This window comes from Mobula hypostoma (genome assembly GCF_963921235.1).
Source record: "Mobula hypostoma chromosome 8 unlocalized genomic scaffold, sMobHyp1.1 SUPER_8_unloc_3, whole genome shotgun sequence".
NCBI lineage: Eukaryota > Metazoa > Chordata > Chondrichthyes > Myliobatiformes > Myliobatidae > Mobula > Mobula hypostoma.
Window position 1 is genome coordinate 55,622 of NW_026948126.1, and position 17,281 is coordinate 72,902.

Consider the following 17,281-nt stretch of genomic DNA (forward strand, 5'->3'; position numbering starts at 1 on the left):
GTGCTTTACGAGCCTGATTGAATATTTTTGAGGATGTGACTAAACACATTGATGAAGGTAGAGCAGTAGATGTAGTGTATACGGATTTCAGCAAGGAATTTAACAAGGTACCCCATGCAAGGCTTATTGAGAAAGTAAGGGGGCATGGGATCCAAACGAGACCTTGCTTTGTGGATCCAGAACTGGCTTGCCCACAGAAGGCAAAAAGTGGTTGCAGACAGGTCATATTCTGCATGGAGGTCGGTGACCAGTGGTGTGCCTTAGGGATCTGTTCTGGGACCCCTACTCTTTGTGATTTTTATAAATGACCTGGATGAGGAAGTGGAGGGATGGGTTAGTAAATTTGCTGATGACAGAAAGGTTGGGGGTGTTGTGGATAGTGTCAGAGGTTACAGCAGGACATTGATAGGATGCAAAACTGGGCTGACAAGAGGCAGATGGAGTTCAACCCAGCTAAGTGGGAGGTGGTTCATTTTGGTAGGTCAAATATGATGACAGAATATAGTATTAATTGTAAGACTCTTGACAGTGTGGAGGATCAGAGAGATCTTGGGGTCCGAGTCCATAGGACACCCAAAGCTGCTACGCAGGTTGACTCTGTGGTTACGAAGGCATACAGTGCATTGGCCTTCATCAATCGGCTGATTGAGTTTAGGAGCCGAGAGGTGATTTTGCAGCTACAGTTGAAGTCAGAAGTTTACATACACCTTAGCTAAATACATTTAAATTCAGTTTTTCACAATTCCTGACATTTAATCCTAGAAAACATTCCCTGTCTTAGGTCACTTAGGATCACTACTTTACCTTAAGAATGTGAAATGTCAGAATAATAGTCGAAAGAATGATTTATTTCAGCTTTTATTTCTTTCATCACTTTCCCAGTGGGTCAGAAGTTTACAAAGGACCTTGTGAAGATGCTGGAGCAAACAGGTAGACAAGTATCTATATCCACAGTAAAATGAGTCCTATGTCGGTATAACCTGAAAGGCTGCTCAGCAAGGAAGAAGCCACTGCTCCAAAACAGCCATAAAAAAAAGCCAGACTACAGTTTGCAAGTGCACATGGGGACAAAGATCTTACTTTTTGGAGAAATGTCCTCTGGTGTGACGAAACAAAAATTGAACTGTTTGGCCATAATGACCATCGTTATGTTTGGAGGAAAAAGGGTGAGGCTTGCAAGCCGAAGAACACCATCCCAACCGTGAAGCATGGGGGTGGCAGCATCATGTTGTGGGGGTGCTTTGCTGCAGGAGGGACTGATGCACTTCACAAAATAGATGGCATCATGAGGAAGGAAAATTATGTGGCTGTATTGAAGCAACATCTCGATATCAGCCAGGAAGTTAAAGCTCGGTCGCAAATGGGTCTTCCAAATGGACAATGACCCCAATCATACCTCCAAAGTTGTGGGAAAATTGCTTAAGGACAACAAAGTCAAGGTATTGGAGTGGCTATTGCAAAGCCCTGACTTCAATCCAATAAAAAAGTTTGTGGGCAGAACTGAAAAAGCGTGTGCGAGCAAAGAGGCCTACAAACCTGACTCAGTTACACCAGTTCTGTCTGGAGGAATGGAACAAAATTCCAGCCACTTACTGTGAGAAGCTTGTGGAAGGCTACCCAAAACGTTTGACCTAAGTTAAGCAATTTAAAGGCAATGCTACCAAATACTAACAAAGTGTATGTAAACTTCTGACCCACTGGGAAAGTGATGAAAGAAATAAAAGCTGAAATAAATCATTCTCTCTACTATTATTCTGATATTTCACATTCTTAAAATAAAGTAGTGATCCTAATTGGCCTAAGACAGAGAATGTTTTCTAGGATTAAGTGTCAGAAATTGTGAAAAACCGAGTTTAAATGTTTTTGACTAAGGTATATGTAAACTTCTGACTCCAACCGTATGTAGGGCCCTGGTCAGACCCCACTTGGAGTACTGTGCTCAGTTCTGGTTGCCTCACTACAGGAAGGATGTGGAAACCATAGGAAGGGTGCAGAGGAGATTTACAAGGATGTTGCCTGGATTGGAGAGCATGCCTTATGAGAATAGGTTGAGTGAACTCAGCCTTTTCTCCTTGGAGCCACGGGGGATGAGAAGTGACCTGATAGAGCAGTGGTCCCCAACCTCCGGGGCGCAGACCAATACATTGCCGCGAAGAATGAAGTGGTGCAGCAGTAGTCGGAACACACCCAGCACACCTTTAAGAAAAAAGCCAAAATAAAGAAGCTTATTAATTAGGTGCCACCCGGCATATAAATGTCGGCCCAGATCAGGCGTGCCAGGCAGCAACTAATTAATTAGCTTGTTTATTTCGGCTCTTTTCTTAAAGGTGTGCTGGGTGCGTTCCGACTACCGCTGCACCACTGCATTCTTTGCGGCAGTGTATTGGTCCGCGGCCCGGAGGTTGGGGACCACTGTGATAGATAGAGGTGTATAAGATGAGAGGCATTGATTGTGTGGATAGTCAGAGGCTTTTTCCCAGGGCTGAAAGGGCGAACACGAGAGGGCACAGTTTTAAGGTGCTTGGAAGTAGGTACAGAGGAGATGTCAGGGGTAAGTTTTTTTTTTACGCAGAGAGTGGTGAGTGCGTGGAATGGGCTGGCGGTGATAGTGGTGGAGGCAGATACGATAGGGTCTTTTAAGAGACTCCTGGACAGGTACATGGAGCTCAGAAAAATAGAGGGCTATAGGTAACCCGAGGTAATTTTTAAGGTAAGGACATGTTCAGCACAGTTTTGTGGGCCGAAGGGCCTGTATTGTGCTGCAGGTGTTCTATGTTTCTATAAACATAAATCATATGCATCAGTATCGCGATGGAATAAAGGGAATTACAGGGGCTTGAGAGAGGAGCTTGCCCAGATGGATTGGAGGGAGACACTGTTGGGAATGACAGCAGAGCAGAGGGGGCTGAAGTTTCTGGGAATAGTTAACAGGGCACAGGATAGATATGTCCCACAGAAGTTGTTCTCAAATGGGAGGGGTAGGCAACTATGGCTGACAAGGGAAATTAACGTCTGCGTAAAAGCCAAGGTCAGGGCATATAAGGTAGTAAAAAGTGAGTGGGAAGTTGGATGATTGGGAAGCTTTTAAAATAAAACAAAAGGCCACTAAAAAAGCTATAAGAAGGGAAAAGACAAAATATGAAGGCAAAATAACCAATAATATAAAACAGGATACCAAAGGATTTTTCAGTTATATAATGAGTAAAAGGGAGGTGAGAGTTGATATTGAACCACTGGAAACTGATGCTGGTGAGGTAGCAATGAGGGACAAAAAAAAATGGCAGATGAACTTAATAAGTACTTTGCATTGGTCAACACTGTGGAAGACAGCATCAGTGTGCCAGAGGTCCGTGAGTGTCAGGGAGCAGGAGTGAGTGCCATTGCTATTACAAAGGAAAAAGTGGTAGGCAAACTGAAAGATCTAAGTGTGATAGGTTACCTGGGCCAGATGGACTACATCCCAGAGACCTGAGAGTGGTCACTGAAGAGATGACAGATGCATTGGTCTTAATCTTTCAAGAATCCACTTGATTCTGGCTTGGTCCCGGAGGACTAGAAAATTGCAAATGTCATTCCACTTTTTAAAGATGGGAGGAAGGCAAAAGAAAGGAAATTATAGGCCAGTTAGCCAAACCTCAGTGGTTGGCGAAGTGTTGGAAGTCCATAATTAATTATGAGGTTTCGGGGTATTTGGAGACTACCGATAAAATATGTCAAAGTCAGCATGGTTTCTGTTTGTACCAGACAAATCTGTTAGAATTCTTTGAGGAAGTAACAAGCAGGTTGGACAAAGGAGAGGTAATGGATGTCATTTACTTGGATTTTCAGAAGGCATTTGATAATGTGCCACACACAAGGCTGTTTGCTTAACCAGATAAAATCCCATGGCATTACAGGAAAGATACTGGCATGGACAGAGGAACGGCTGACAGGCTGGAGGTAGTGATTGAGAATAAAGGGGGCATTTTCTGGTTGGCTGCCAGTGACTAGTGGTGTTCCTCAGGGGTCAATATTGGAATCACTACTTTTCACATTGTTTGTCAGTGATTCAGATAATGAAATTGATGGCTTTGTGGCAGCTTGCAGATGATTATGAAGATGGTGAAGGGTTAGGTAGTGCTGAGGAAAATTGGAAAAACGGGCAAAATTGTACAATAATGCATTTTGGTAAAATGAACAATAGTGTGGACTATTATCCAAATAGGGAAAAGGTTCAAACGTCAGCGTGGAGAGGGACTTAGGAGCACTTGTGCAAGACTCCCAGAAGGTTAATTTACAGGTTGAATTTGTGGTAAAGAAGGGAAATGCAATGTTGTCATTTATTTTAATGGGAATTTCTGGTCAGGGAGAGTGAGGAGGTGATAGTTAGGAGCTACAGGCAAGTAGTCATACCGGGGCCTCGGGAGACAGATAAGTGGGTAACAGTCAGGACAGGGAAGGGCAAGAGGCAGATTAGAGAGTACCCCAGCGGCTGTACCCCTTAACAATAAGTACTCCTGTTTGAGTACTGTTGGGAGAGCCGGCCTACCTGGGGGAAGCAACAGTGGTCACGCCTCTGGCACAGAGTCCGGCCCTGTGGCTCAGAAGGGTAGGGAAAGGAAGAGGATGGCAGCAGTGATAGGGGACTCTATAGTTAGGGGTCAGACAAGCGATTCTGTGGACACAGGAAAGAAACACGGACGGTAGTTTGCCTCCGAGGTGCCAGGGTCCGGGATGTTTCTGATTGCGTCCACGATATCCTGAAGTGGGAAGGAGAACAGCCAGAGGTTGTGGTACCAACGACATAGGTAGGAAAAGGGAGGAGGTTCTGAAAACAAACTACAGCGAGTTAGGATGGAAGAAGCAGGACCACAAAGGTAGTAATCTCGGGATTACTGCCTGTGCCATGCAACAGTGAGTATAGGAATAGAATGAGGTGGAGGATAAATGCGTGGCTGAGGGATTGGAGCAGGGGACAGGGATTCAGATTTCTGGATCATTGGGACCGTTTTTGGGGCAGGTGTGACCTGTACAGAAAGGATGGGTTGCACTTGAATCCGAGAGGGACCAATATCCTGGCGGGGAAGTTTGCAAAGGCTATTGGGGAAATTTTAAGCAACACACATCAAAGTTGCTGGTGAACGCAGCAGGCCAGGCAGCATCTCTAGGAAGAGGTACAGTCGACGTTTCGGGCTGAGACTCTCCGTAAGGACTGGACGAAGGGTCTCGGCCCGAAACGTCGAATGTACCTCTTCCTAGAGATGCTGCCTGGCCTGCTGCGTTCATCAGCAACTTTGATGTGTGTTGCTTGAATTTCCAGCATCTGCAGAATTCCTTGTGTTTACGTGGGGAAATTTTAAACTAGAATCGCTGGGGGGGTGGGAACCAAACTGAAGAGATGGAGGAATGGGCTATTGGCTCACAAATAGACAAAGCTTGGACATAGTGCGAGAGGAAGGATAGGCAGGTGATAGAGAAGGGACGCGCTCAGACCAATGGTTTGGGATGCACGGAGTATTATGAACAAAGCGGATGAGCTTAGAGCGTGGATCAGCACTTGGAGCTATGATGTTATGGCCATTACAGAGACTTGGATGGTTCAGGGGCAGGAATGGCTACTTCAAGTGCCAGGCTTTAGATGTTTCAGAAAGGACAGGGAGGGAGGCAAAAGAGGTGGGGGCGTGGCACTGTTGATCAGAGATAGTATAAAAGGCTGCAGAAAAGGAGGAACTTATGGAGGGATTGTCTATGGAGTCTCTGTGGGTGGAAGTTAGGAACAGGAAGGGGTCAATAACTCTACTGGGTGTTTTTCAATGGCATCTCCATAGAGCAAGGGGCTTAGATAGGGTGGAGTTTGTTAGGTGTGTTCAAGAAGTTGGGAGGAGGGAAACGTCGACTCAGACCATGAAGCCTGTGTCGGGCATTTTCATGCCTCACAAAGCACAGATTGGAAATCTGTGTGGTGCGCCACTCCTCACACAGATACTAGAGCAATGTGTAGTTAAGTGCCTTGCTCAAGAACACAAACACACTTCCACAGCTGAACTAGTGACCTTCAGATCACTAGACGAATGCCTTAACCACTTGGCCACGTGCCCAACACAAGTGTTGGAAGGTGTCTTGATACAATATGTAGATAAGCCCACAAGAGGAGAGGTTGTACTTGATCTGGTATTGGGAAATTAACCTGGTCAGGCGTCAGATCTGTCAGTGGGAGAGCATTTTGGAGATAGTGATCACAATTCTGTCTCCTTTACCACTGTATTGGAAAGGGATAGGAACAGACAAGTTAGGAAAGTGTTTAATTGGAGTAAGGGGAAATATAAGGCTATCAGGCAGGAACTTGGAAGCATAAATTGGAAACAGATGATCTCAGGGGAACGTAAGGAAGAAATGTGGCAAATGTTCAGGGGATATTTCCGTGGAGTTCTGCGTAGATACGTTCTAATAAGACAGGAAAAGGACGGTAGGGTACAGGAACCATAGTGTACAAAGGCTTTTGTAAATCTAGTAAAGAAGAAAAGAAGAGAACGAAAGGTTCAAAAAACTAGGCAATGAGAGATATCTAGAAGATTATAAGGCAAGCAGGAAAGAGCTTAAGAATGAAATTAGGAGAGCCAGAAGGGGCTATGAGAAGGCCAACGCGGGCGGACAGGATGAAGGAAACCTCACGGCATTCTACAAGTATGTAAAGAGCAAGAAGATGAGATGTGAGAATAGGACCTATCAAGTGTGACAATGGAAAAGTGTGTATGGAATTTTTTGAGGATGTGACTAAACACATTGATGAAGGTAGAGCAGTAGATGTAGTGTATATGGATTTCAGCAAGGCATTTGATAAGGTACCCCATGCAAGGCTTATTGAGAAAGTAAGGAAGCATGGGATCCAAGGGGACCTTGCTATGTGGATCCAGAACTGGCTTGCCCACAGAAGGCAAAGAGTGGTTGTAGACGGGTCATATTCTGCATGGAGGTCGGTGACTAGTGGCGTGTCTCAGGGTTTTGGGACCCCTACTCTTCATGATGTTTATAAATGACCTGGATGAGGAAGTGGAGGGATGGGGTAGTAAATTTGCTGATGGCACAAAGGTTGGGGGTGTTGTGGATAGTGTGAAGGGATGTCAGAGTTACAGTGGGATACTGATAGGATGCAAAACTGGGCTGAGAAATGGCAGATGGAGTTCAACCCAGGTAAGTGTGAGGTGGTTCATTTTGGTAGGTCAAATATGATGGCAGAATATAGTATTAACTGTAAGACCTTTGGGAGTGTGGAGGATCAGAGGGATCTTGGGGTTCGAGTCCATAGGACACACAAAGCTGCTGTGCAGGTTGACTCTGCGGTTAAGAAGGCATACGGTGCATTGGCCTTCATCAATTGTGGGATTGAGTTTAGGAGCCGAGAGGTAATGTTGCAGCTATATGGGACACTGATCAGACCCCGCTTGGAGTACTGCGCTCAGTTTTGGTCACCTCACCACAGGAAGGACGTGGAAACCATAGAAATGGTTCAGAGGAGATTTACAAGGATGTTGCCTGGATTGGGGAGCATGCCTGATGAGAATAGATTAAGTGAACTCAGCCTTTTCTCCTTGGAGCGACAGAGGATGAGAGGTGACCTGATGGAGCTGCATAAGATGACGAGAGGCGACCTGATGGAGGTGCATAAGATGACGAGAGGCATTGATCGTGTGGATAGTGAGAGCTTTTTCCCAGGGCTGAAATGGCTAACACCAGAGGGCACAGTTTTAAGGTGCTTGGAAGTAGGTACGGAGGAGATGTCAGGGTGAGTTTTTTTTTAAACACAGAGAGTGCTGAGTGCGTGGAATGGGCTGGCGGTGACAGTGGTGGTGGTGGATACGATAGGATCTTTTTGGAGACTCCTGGATAGGTATATGGAGCTTAGAAAAATAGAGGGCTATGGGTAACCCTCAGTAACTTCTCAGGTAAATACATGTTCGGCACAGCTTTGTGGGCCAAAGGGCACGTATCGTGCTGTAGGTTTTCTAATATAAAAGCAAGGCGATAATGCTGAGGCTTTATAAGACACTGGTCAAGCGGCACTTGGAGTATTGTCAACAGTTTTGGGCTTCATATTTCAGAAGGGATGTGCTGTCATTGGAGAGAGTCCAGAAGTGGTTCACGAGGATGATTCCCGGAACGAAGAGGTTAACATATGAACAACAGGAATTCTGCAGATGCTGGAAATTCAAGCAACATACATCAAAGTTGCTGGTGAACGCAGCAGGCCAGGCAGCATCTATAGGAAGAGGTGCAGTCGACGTTTCAGGCCGAGACCCTTCGTCAGGACTAACTGAAGGAAGAGTGAGTAAGGGATTTGAAAGCTGGAGGGGGAGGGGGAGATGCAAAATGATAGGAGAAGACAGGAGGGGGAGGGATGGAGCCGAGAGCTGGACAGGTGATAGGCAGAAGGGGATACGAGAGGATCATGGGACAGGAGGTCCGGGAAGAAAGACGGGGGCGGGGTGACCCAGAGGATGGGCAAGAGGTATATTCAGAGGGACAGAGGGAGAAAAAGGAGAGTGAGAGAAAGAATGTGTGCATTAAAAAGAGTAACAGATGGGGTACGAGGGGGAGGTGGGGCCTAGCGGAAGTTAGAGAAGTCAATGTTCATGCCATCAGGTTGGAGGCTACCCATACGGAATATAAGGTGTTGTTCCTCCAACCTGAGTGTGGCTTCATCTTTACAGTATAGGAGGCCGTGGATAGACATGTCAGAATGGGAATGGGATGTGGAATTAAAATGTGTGGCCACTGGGAGATCCTGCTTTCTCTGGCGGACAGAGCGTAGATGTTCAGCAAAGCGGTCTCCCAGTCTGCGTCGGGTCTCACCAATATATAAAAGGCCACATCGGGAGCACCGGACGCAGTATATCACCCCAGTCGACTCACAGGTGAAGTGATGCCTCACCTGGAAGGACTGTTTGGGGCCCTGAATGGTGGTAAGGGAGGAAATGTAAGGGCATGTGTAGCACTTGTTCCGCTTACACGGATAAGTGCCAGGAGGGAGATCAGTGGGGAGGGATGGGGGGAACGAATGGACAAGGGAGTTGTGTAGGGAGCGATCCTTGCGGAATGCAGAGGGGGGGGGGAAGGGAAAGACATGCTTAGTGGTGGGATCCCGTTGGAGGTGGCGGAAGTTACGGAGAATAATATGTTGGACCCGGAGGCTGGTGGGGTGGTAGGTGAGGACCAGGGGAACCCTATTCCTAGTGGGGTGGTGGGAGGATGGAGTGAGAGCAGATGTACGTGAAATGGGGGAGATGCGTTTAAGAGCAGAGTTGATAGTGGAGGAAGGGAAGCCCCTTTCTTTAAAAAATGAAGACATCTCCCTCGTCCTAGAATGAAAAGCCTCATCCTGACAGCACATGCGGCGGAGACGGAGGAATTGCGAGAAGGGGATGGCGTTTTTGCAAGAGACAGGGTGAGAAGAGGAATAGTCCAGATAGTTGTGATCACCCTGTCTCTTGCAAAAACGCCATCCCCTTCTTGCAATTCCTCCGTCTCCGCCGCATCTGCTGTCAGGATGAGGCTTTTCATTCTAGGACGAGGGAGATGTCTTCATTTTTTAAAGAAAGGGGCTTCCCTTCCTCCACTATCAACTCTGCTCTTAAACGCATCTCCCCCATTTCACGTACATCTGCTCTCACTCCATCCTCCCACCATCCCACTAGGAATAGGGTTCCCCTGGTCCTCACCTACCACCCCACCAGCCTCCGGGTCCAACATATTATTCTCCGTAACTTCCGCCACCTCCAACGGGATCCCACCACTAAGCATATCTTTCCCTCCCCCTCTCTCTCTGCATTCCGCAGGGATCGCTCCCTACACAACTCCCTTGTCCATTCGTCCCCCCCATCCCTCCCCACTGATCTCCCTCCTGGCACTTATCCGTGTAAGCGGAACAAGTGCTACACATGCCCTTACACTTCCTCCCTTACCACCATTCAGGGCCCCAAACAGTCCTTCCAGGTGAGGCATCACTTCACCTGTGAGTCGACTGGGGTGATATACTGCGTCCGGTGCTCCCGATGTGGCCTTTTATATATTGGTGAGACCCGACGCAGACTGGGAGACCGCTTTGCTGAACATCTACGCTCTGTCCGCCAGAGAAAGCAGGATCTCCCAGTGGCCACACATTTTAATTCCACATCCCATTCCCATTCTGACATGTCTATCCACGGCCTCCTCTACTGTAAAGATGAAGCCACACTCAGGTTGGAGGAACAACACCTTATATTCCGTATGGGTAGCCTCCAACCTGATGGCATGAACATTGACTTCTCTAACTTCCGCTAGGCCCCACCTCCCCCTCGTACCCCATCTGTTACTCTTTTTAATGCACACATTCTTTCTCTCACTCTCCTTTTTCTCCCTCTGTCCCTCTGAATATACCTCTTGCCCATCCTCTGGGTCACCCCCCCCCGTCGTTCTTCCCGGACCTCCTGTCCCATGATCCTCTCGTATCCCCTTCTGCCTATCACCTGTCCAGCTCTCGGCTCTATCCCTCCCCCTCCTGTCTTCTCCTATCATTTTGCATCTCCCCCTCCCCCTCCAGCTTTCAAATCCCTTACTCACTCTTCCTTCAGTTAGTCCTGACGAAGGGTCTCGGCCTGAAACGTCGACTGCACCTCTTCCTATAGATGCTGCCTGGCCTGCTGCGTTCACCAGCAACTTTGATGTATGTAGGTTAACATATGAGGAGCGTTTGGCAGTTTTGGGCCTGTACTCACTGGAATCTAGAAAAATGTGGTGGGGGGGATCTCATTGAAACCTGCCAGGTGTTGAAAGGAGTAGATAGGGGGGATATGGAGAGGATATTTTCTATGGTGGGAGTATCTAGAAATAGCGGGCACTGCTTTAAAATTGAGGGGCAACCCTTTAGAACAGGAGGCTAGGAGGAACTTTTTTTAACCAGAGTAGTGAATCTGTAGAATGCTCTGTCACAGATTGCGATGGAGGACAAGTCCATGGGTATATCTGAAGTGGAAGTTGATAGTTTCCTGATTGTTTGGGGCATCAAAGGATACGGTGACTGGAATGGCTGAACGCCCTAATTCTGCTCCTATGCCTTATGGTCTTTCTGTAAATGTGTGCAAGAAAGTACATTACAGGGTAGTATATTGTAACATATGTAATTGATATTAAATTTCCTTTGAGGTTTGTTATGCCCACCTCCCATTACGTCCAACCAGAGTTAGCTCAGAAAACTACTGTTCCTATACCCAAAAAGACCAAGGTAACATGTCCGAACGACTGGCGTCCTGTTGCACTCACCTCAATAACAAGCAAATACTTTGAGGCGCTGGTCGAGGACTACATCTGCAGCATGCTACCACCCAAACTGGACCCCCTACAATTCGCGTACCCAACCGATTGACAGATGACGCAATAGCCACTGCTTTACATGCTGTCCTTACACATCTGGAGTAGGATGCTTATGTGAGAATGCTGTTCTTGGACTACAGTTCAGCATTCAACACCACAGGCTCAACCAGAAACTCAGAGACCTCGGCCTTCACCCTGCCTTGTGCAGCTGGATCCTGGACTTCCTGTCAGATCGCTGGCAGGTGGTAAGAGTGGGCTCCCTCACCTCCGCCCCTCTGATCCTCAACACAGGTGCCCCTCAGGGCTGTAAAGGTTTCTGTAAGGGAAATTTTGTCTGACAAATCTGTTAGAGTTCTTCGAGCAAGTAACAAGGAAATTGAACAAGGAGAGGCAGTGATGTCCTTTACTTGGATTTTCAGAAGGCATTTGGTAAGGTGTCACACACGAGGCTGCTTAACAAGATAAAATCCCATGGCATTACAGGAAAGATACTGCCATGGATAGAGGAATAGCTGACAGGTGGGAATAAACGGGTTTTTTTTCTGGTTGGTTGCTAGTGACTAGTGGTGTTCCTCAGGGGTCAGTATTGGGACCATTACCTTTCACATTGTGTGTCAATGATTTAGATAATGGAATTGATGGCTTTGTGGAAAAGTTTGCAGGTGATACAAAGTTAGGCGGAGGGGTAGGTAGTGCTGAGAAAGCAATGGGATTTAAGTAGGACATAGGCAAATTGAAAGAATAGGCAAAAAAGTGGCAAATGCAATACAGTGTTGGGAAATGCATGATAATGCAGTTTGGTGAAAGGAACAATAGTGCAGACTATTATCTAAATGAGAAAAACGTTGAAACATTAGAGGTACAGAGGGACCTGACAGTCCTAGTAGTAAGCTCCCAGAAGGTTATTTTACAGGTTGACTCTGTGGTAAAGTAGGCAAATGCAATGTTGACATTTATTTCAAGGGGAATAGAATATAGAAACAAGGAGATAATGCTGAAGCTTTTTAAGGCCACATTTGGAGCACCGTCAGCAGTTTTGGGCCCCATATCTCAGAAAGGATGTGTTGTCGTTGGAGAGAGTTCAGAGGAAGTTCACAAGGATGATTCTGGGGACAAAGGGGTTAACATATGAGCAAAGTTTGGCAGCTTTGGGCCTGTACTCACTGGAATTTAGAAGAAAGCAGGGAGATCTCATTGAAATCTACTGAATATTGTAAGGCCTAGGTAAGATGGATGTGGAGAGGATGTTTCCCATGGTGGGGTGTCCAGATGTAGAGGGTACAACTTCAAAATTGAGGGGCAGCCCTTTAGAACAGAGGTAAGGAGGAAATTTACAGCCAGAGAGTAGCGAATCTGTGGAATGCTCTGCAGCTGTGGAAGCCAAGTACGAAGCTATATTGAAAGTGAAAATTGATAGTTTCCTGATCAGTCAGGGCATCAGAGATTACGGTGAGAAAGCAGGTGTTTGTGGTTGAGTAGGATCTGCGATAAGCCATGATGGAATGGCGGAGCACACTTGTTGGGCTGAATGGCCTAATTCTGCATCTATGTCTGATGGTCTAGAGGTTAGGCCCATGCCTGCAGATGGAGCATATGCAGTGTGCACATCAGGTAAACAAGACCCTACTACCCACCCACACAGCCTCTGGTGGACTCGTAAACATTGCGTCTTGGAATTCCCCAGTGGATTTGTAGACTCTCCCACTGCTGATCGATTTCTGGACAGTGTTCATTATAAATAAGATACTACCCAGCACAAACTGGGGGCTGTGGTCGAAGGGTTGGACACAGAATGAAGCTGGTGTGGAGCGCCTCCCAAAGTGACCCACATCCAGAATGCCAGTTCGCCGGTCACTCACCTGCAGCACCATTTTGGAGCGGACTCTGTTGGTGACCTGATGAATCACCTGTGCGTTGAGGCTGCCCGTGTTGTCCATGTCCCCAACCAACACTGGAAATGCCTGTAACGTGGCACAACACAGTTACACATTTGAAGCACAGATACAATGAATAGAACACAGCTCAGTAGATTCCCACCTGCAACCCACTCCCAGGGATCTGTTATTCCATATATAACGCCCCCCCCCCCCACCCCCGGCCCCCGGGATTAGATCCTTACCCACACTGTGTACACCACTTGCCAGCCCCCCTCCACACACCTGACGCATCCCACACGCACTGAGCTTCCTGCTCTCTCCTGGCCTTCACAACATGAAGTGCGTGAGAATCTTACCTCAGTTGGACTAATCTGTTTGGTGCCGACATACGTGGCTCCGAAATGATAGCTGGACTCTGCCGTTGTGCTGAGAGAGACGGTGTGATTGACCTGTGCAATGGGAGGAAGGTGGAAGGAAGAGTAACATTAGGCAACAACACACAGGACAAGACTGATTCATGTATCTATTAACTTGGAGAGGCAGCATGGTACAGCAGCCATCATCCAGCAACCCAACAATTTAACCCCAGTCCAATCGCAGGACTATCTTAAAAGATCCAACAGCAACTCCTACACTGCCATACAGGCTAATCGGCCCACCGAGTCCGTGCTGACCACCACCCACTCATCCCATTCTTGCTCACATTTCCCACCCACCCCTCACCCGCCGATCCCATATGTAACGGAGACATGGGAAGAAACCGGAGCACCCCAGGGAAAACCTGTGGGATCACAGGGAGAACATGCAAACACCAAAGAGTGGCAAAGGTGGGGATCGAACCTGGGTCTCTGGGATCTGGGAGAGCCTCTTCCCACTGCATAGCCAACACCCACAGGGGTACGAAAGGCGTCACAGTGCAGGGGTGGTGGGGACGGAGTGGGTGAGGTGGTCAGGGTCAAAGCACTGCACACAGGGATACCACCTAAATGTGTCAGATAGCTGGTGGCACCTTGAGCTGCCATAACCCACCTGGAAATGGTTACTCAGTCCCTTGTTGACGATGAGCTTCACTCCCTCCATCTGGATCGGGAAGAGCTCTGCAAGGAGGAAGAGAGATCAGAATATGCTCAATCCGCACCGGTACTGTACCCTGGTGTTATACAGTGACAGACCCGTCCCCACCGGTACTGTACCCTGGTGTTACACAGTGACAGACCCGTCCCCACCTATACTGTACCCATGTTATACAGTGACAGACTCATCCTCACCCGTACTGTACCCTGGTGTTAGTGACAGACACGTCCCCACCCATACTGTACCCTGGTGTTATACAGTGACAGACCCATCCCCACCGGTACTGTACCCTGGTGTTACACAGTGACAGACCCGTCCCCACCCATACTGTACCCTGGTGTTACACAGTGACAGACCCGTCCCCACCCATACTATACCCATGTTATACAGTGACAGACTCATCCTCACCCGTACTGTACCCCAGTGTTACACAGTGACAGACCTATCCCCACCCGTACTGTACCCTGGTGTTAGTGACAGACACGTCCCCACCCATACTGTACCCTGGTGTTATACAGTGACAGATCCATCCCCACCGGTACTGTACCCTGGTGTTATACAGTGACAGACCCATCCCCACCCACACTGTACCCTGGTTTTACAGTGACAGACCTGTCCCCACCTGTACTGTACCACTGTGTTAGAGAGTGACAGACCTGTCCCCCCCCATACTGTACTCCCGTGTTACAGACTGACAGACCCATCCCCACCCTACTATACCTGTGTTCTAGTGACAGACCCGTCCCCACCGGTACTGTACCCTGGTGTTATACAGTGACAGACACAAAACCACTGGTACTGTACCATGGTGTTACACAGTGACAGACCCGTCCCCACCCATACTGTACCCTGGTGTTACACAGTGACAGACCTGTCCCCACCGGTACTGTACCCTGGTGTTAGAGAGTGACAAACCCGTCCCCATCAATATTATGTTCGTATTATACAGTGAAGAACCCGTCCCTACTGGTACTGCACCCTGGTTATACGGTGACAGACCCATCCCCACCGGTACTGTACCCTGGTTTTACAGTGACAGACCCATCCCCACCGGTACTGTACCCTGGTGTTACACAGTAACAGACCCTTCCCCACCTTGTACTGTACCCTGCTGTTACAGAGTGACAGACCCATCCCCACCAATACTGTGTTCGTGTTACACAGTGACAGACCCATCCCCACTTGTACTGCACCCTGGTGTTACAGACTGACAGACACGTACCCACCAGTACTGTATGCCTGTGTTAGACAGACCCAGCCCACAGGTATTGTATCCTGGCGTTGTACAGTGACAGACCTGTCCCCATTACTGTATTCTTGTTACATAGTGACAGATTCGTACCCACTGGTACTGTACCCCGGTGTTATACAGTGACAGATCCGTACCCACTGGTACTGTACCCCGGTGTTATACAGTGACAGATCCGTACCCACTGGTACTGTACCCCGGTGTTACACAGTGACAGATCCGTACCCACTGGTACTGTACCCCGGTGTTATACAGTGACAGATCCGTACCCACTGGTACTGTACCCCGGTGTTACACAGTGACAGATCCGTACCCACTGGTACTGTACCCCGGTGTTATACAGTGACAGATCCGTACCCACTGGTACTGTACCCCGGTGTTATACAGTGACAGAGCCATCCCCACCAGTACTGTATTCGTGTTATACAGTGACAGACACATCCCCACTGGTACTGTACCCCAGTGTTATACAGTGACAGACCTGTCCCCACCAGTACTGTACCCTGGGGTTAACAGTGAAAGACCAGCAGGAGGTTCTTACTGCACCTTGGTGTTACACAGCGACAATATAAGCGTTATACATTTATCCACATTTAATCCTCCACGAGGCCATTCGGGCTCTCTTCCATGCTCTCCCTTTCCCCATCACAACAGCTGATCTCCTCTCCCAGAGCCATCTACCCTCTCAATATTGGGAAGACCCTCTTGGACACAGGGAGATTGGCGTGGGAGTGGGTACGGGTAGAGAATCTCCAGGATCCCTGACTCTCTAGCTGAAGGAACATCTCCCAACTACGTCCCGAACATCCAACCCGTCATTCTGAGACCGGGACCCTGGTCGCAGACTCCATCCGTGAGGAAAAGCTCCTGCCTACATCACCACCTGAGCACAGAAATAAGAGGCAACGGGACGAGGGTTAGAAATGCAGGGCAGGAGGGAGGGACAGGAAATGATAGTGGTTAAGAGGAGAGGACACTGGGGTAAATGAGGAGGAGACAGGTCACTAGGCAGAGGGGGTCAGAATGCGATGGCCCTGTGCAGAGCGACCGGAGGGGCACATTTCTACCTTTGCACTTGCGGTGACACTCCTCGAAGGTGCCGGGGTTCGGGAGCCCGCCGACACCGCCGGCTCCGTTCCCGTTACCGGTCCCAGGCCCGATCCCTGCCGCCGCCGCCCGCTGCTGCTCCGGGCCCGATACCGGCGGCACGGCGAACCCTGGCGGCACTGAGAAGCCGGCGCCGGGCACGGGTGAGCCAGCCGCAAACACGTTGCCCATGCTCGGGGAAGCAGTTAACCGCCCAGTACCCAAAGATTTAATTTGCGACGAACTAGGTCTCGCCAATCCCACACCGCCGCTCCCGGCGGCCAACCGGCAGAGATCCACGGCGAGGCACGCAGCGCCACCAAGCTCCGGGGCGCCGTTCTCCCGCCCCACGTCTTGGCCTTCTTCTCCTCCCATTGGCCACTACCCTCCGCTGACGTCATCACGTCGCCCTTCCACTGGTCTAATTCCGGTGTCAATCACAGGCAGAGGTTTGCTTGTCTGACGCTTACCCCCCACCTTCACCCCGGCGCCCTAACTTGTGCGTTGCCGCTTGGCCCACCCATTTCTCGCCATTGGGTAGTTGCCCGCGACCAGCGACGCCTATTGGCTGTCCGCTCCGCCCGTCAGAAGGGCCTCTTTCCAAGGTAGGTTGAGCGGCGGACCCATGTGCTTCTGAAGGTCAGGAGCCAAGTCGCAGCCATTGCGAATG

General features: G+C 48.8%; 1 protein-coding gene across 1 annotated transcript in view; it reads right to left on the bottom strand.

The window, feature by feature from the left end:
• Positions 1-16,957, bottom strand: part of LOC134341191 (mitochondrial import receptor subunit TOM40 homolog) — a 31,866-nt gene extending 14,909 nt beyond the window's left edge. Inside the window, exons 1-4 of the mRNA XM_063039010.1 lie at positions 16,593-16,957; positions 14,232-14,299; positions 13,559-13,651; positions 13,185-13,286 (exon numbers count right to left, since the gene is read on the bottom strand). Coding sequence (XP_062895080.1) covers positions 13,185-13,286; positions 13,559-13,651; positions 14,232-14,299; positions 16,593-16,803 — 474 coding nt within the window. The 5' untranslated portion in view covers positions 16,804-16,957. The remainder of the gene's footprint in view (positions 1-13,184; positions 13,287-13,558; positions 13,652-14,231; positions 14,300-16,592) is intronic.
• Positions 16,958-17,281: the final 324 nt, after the last annotated feature.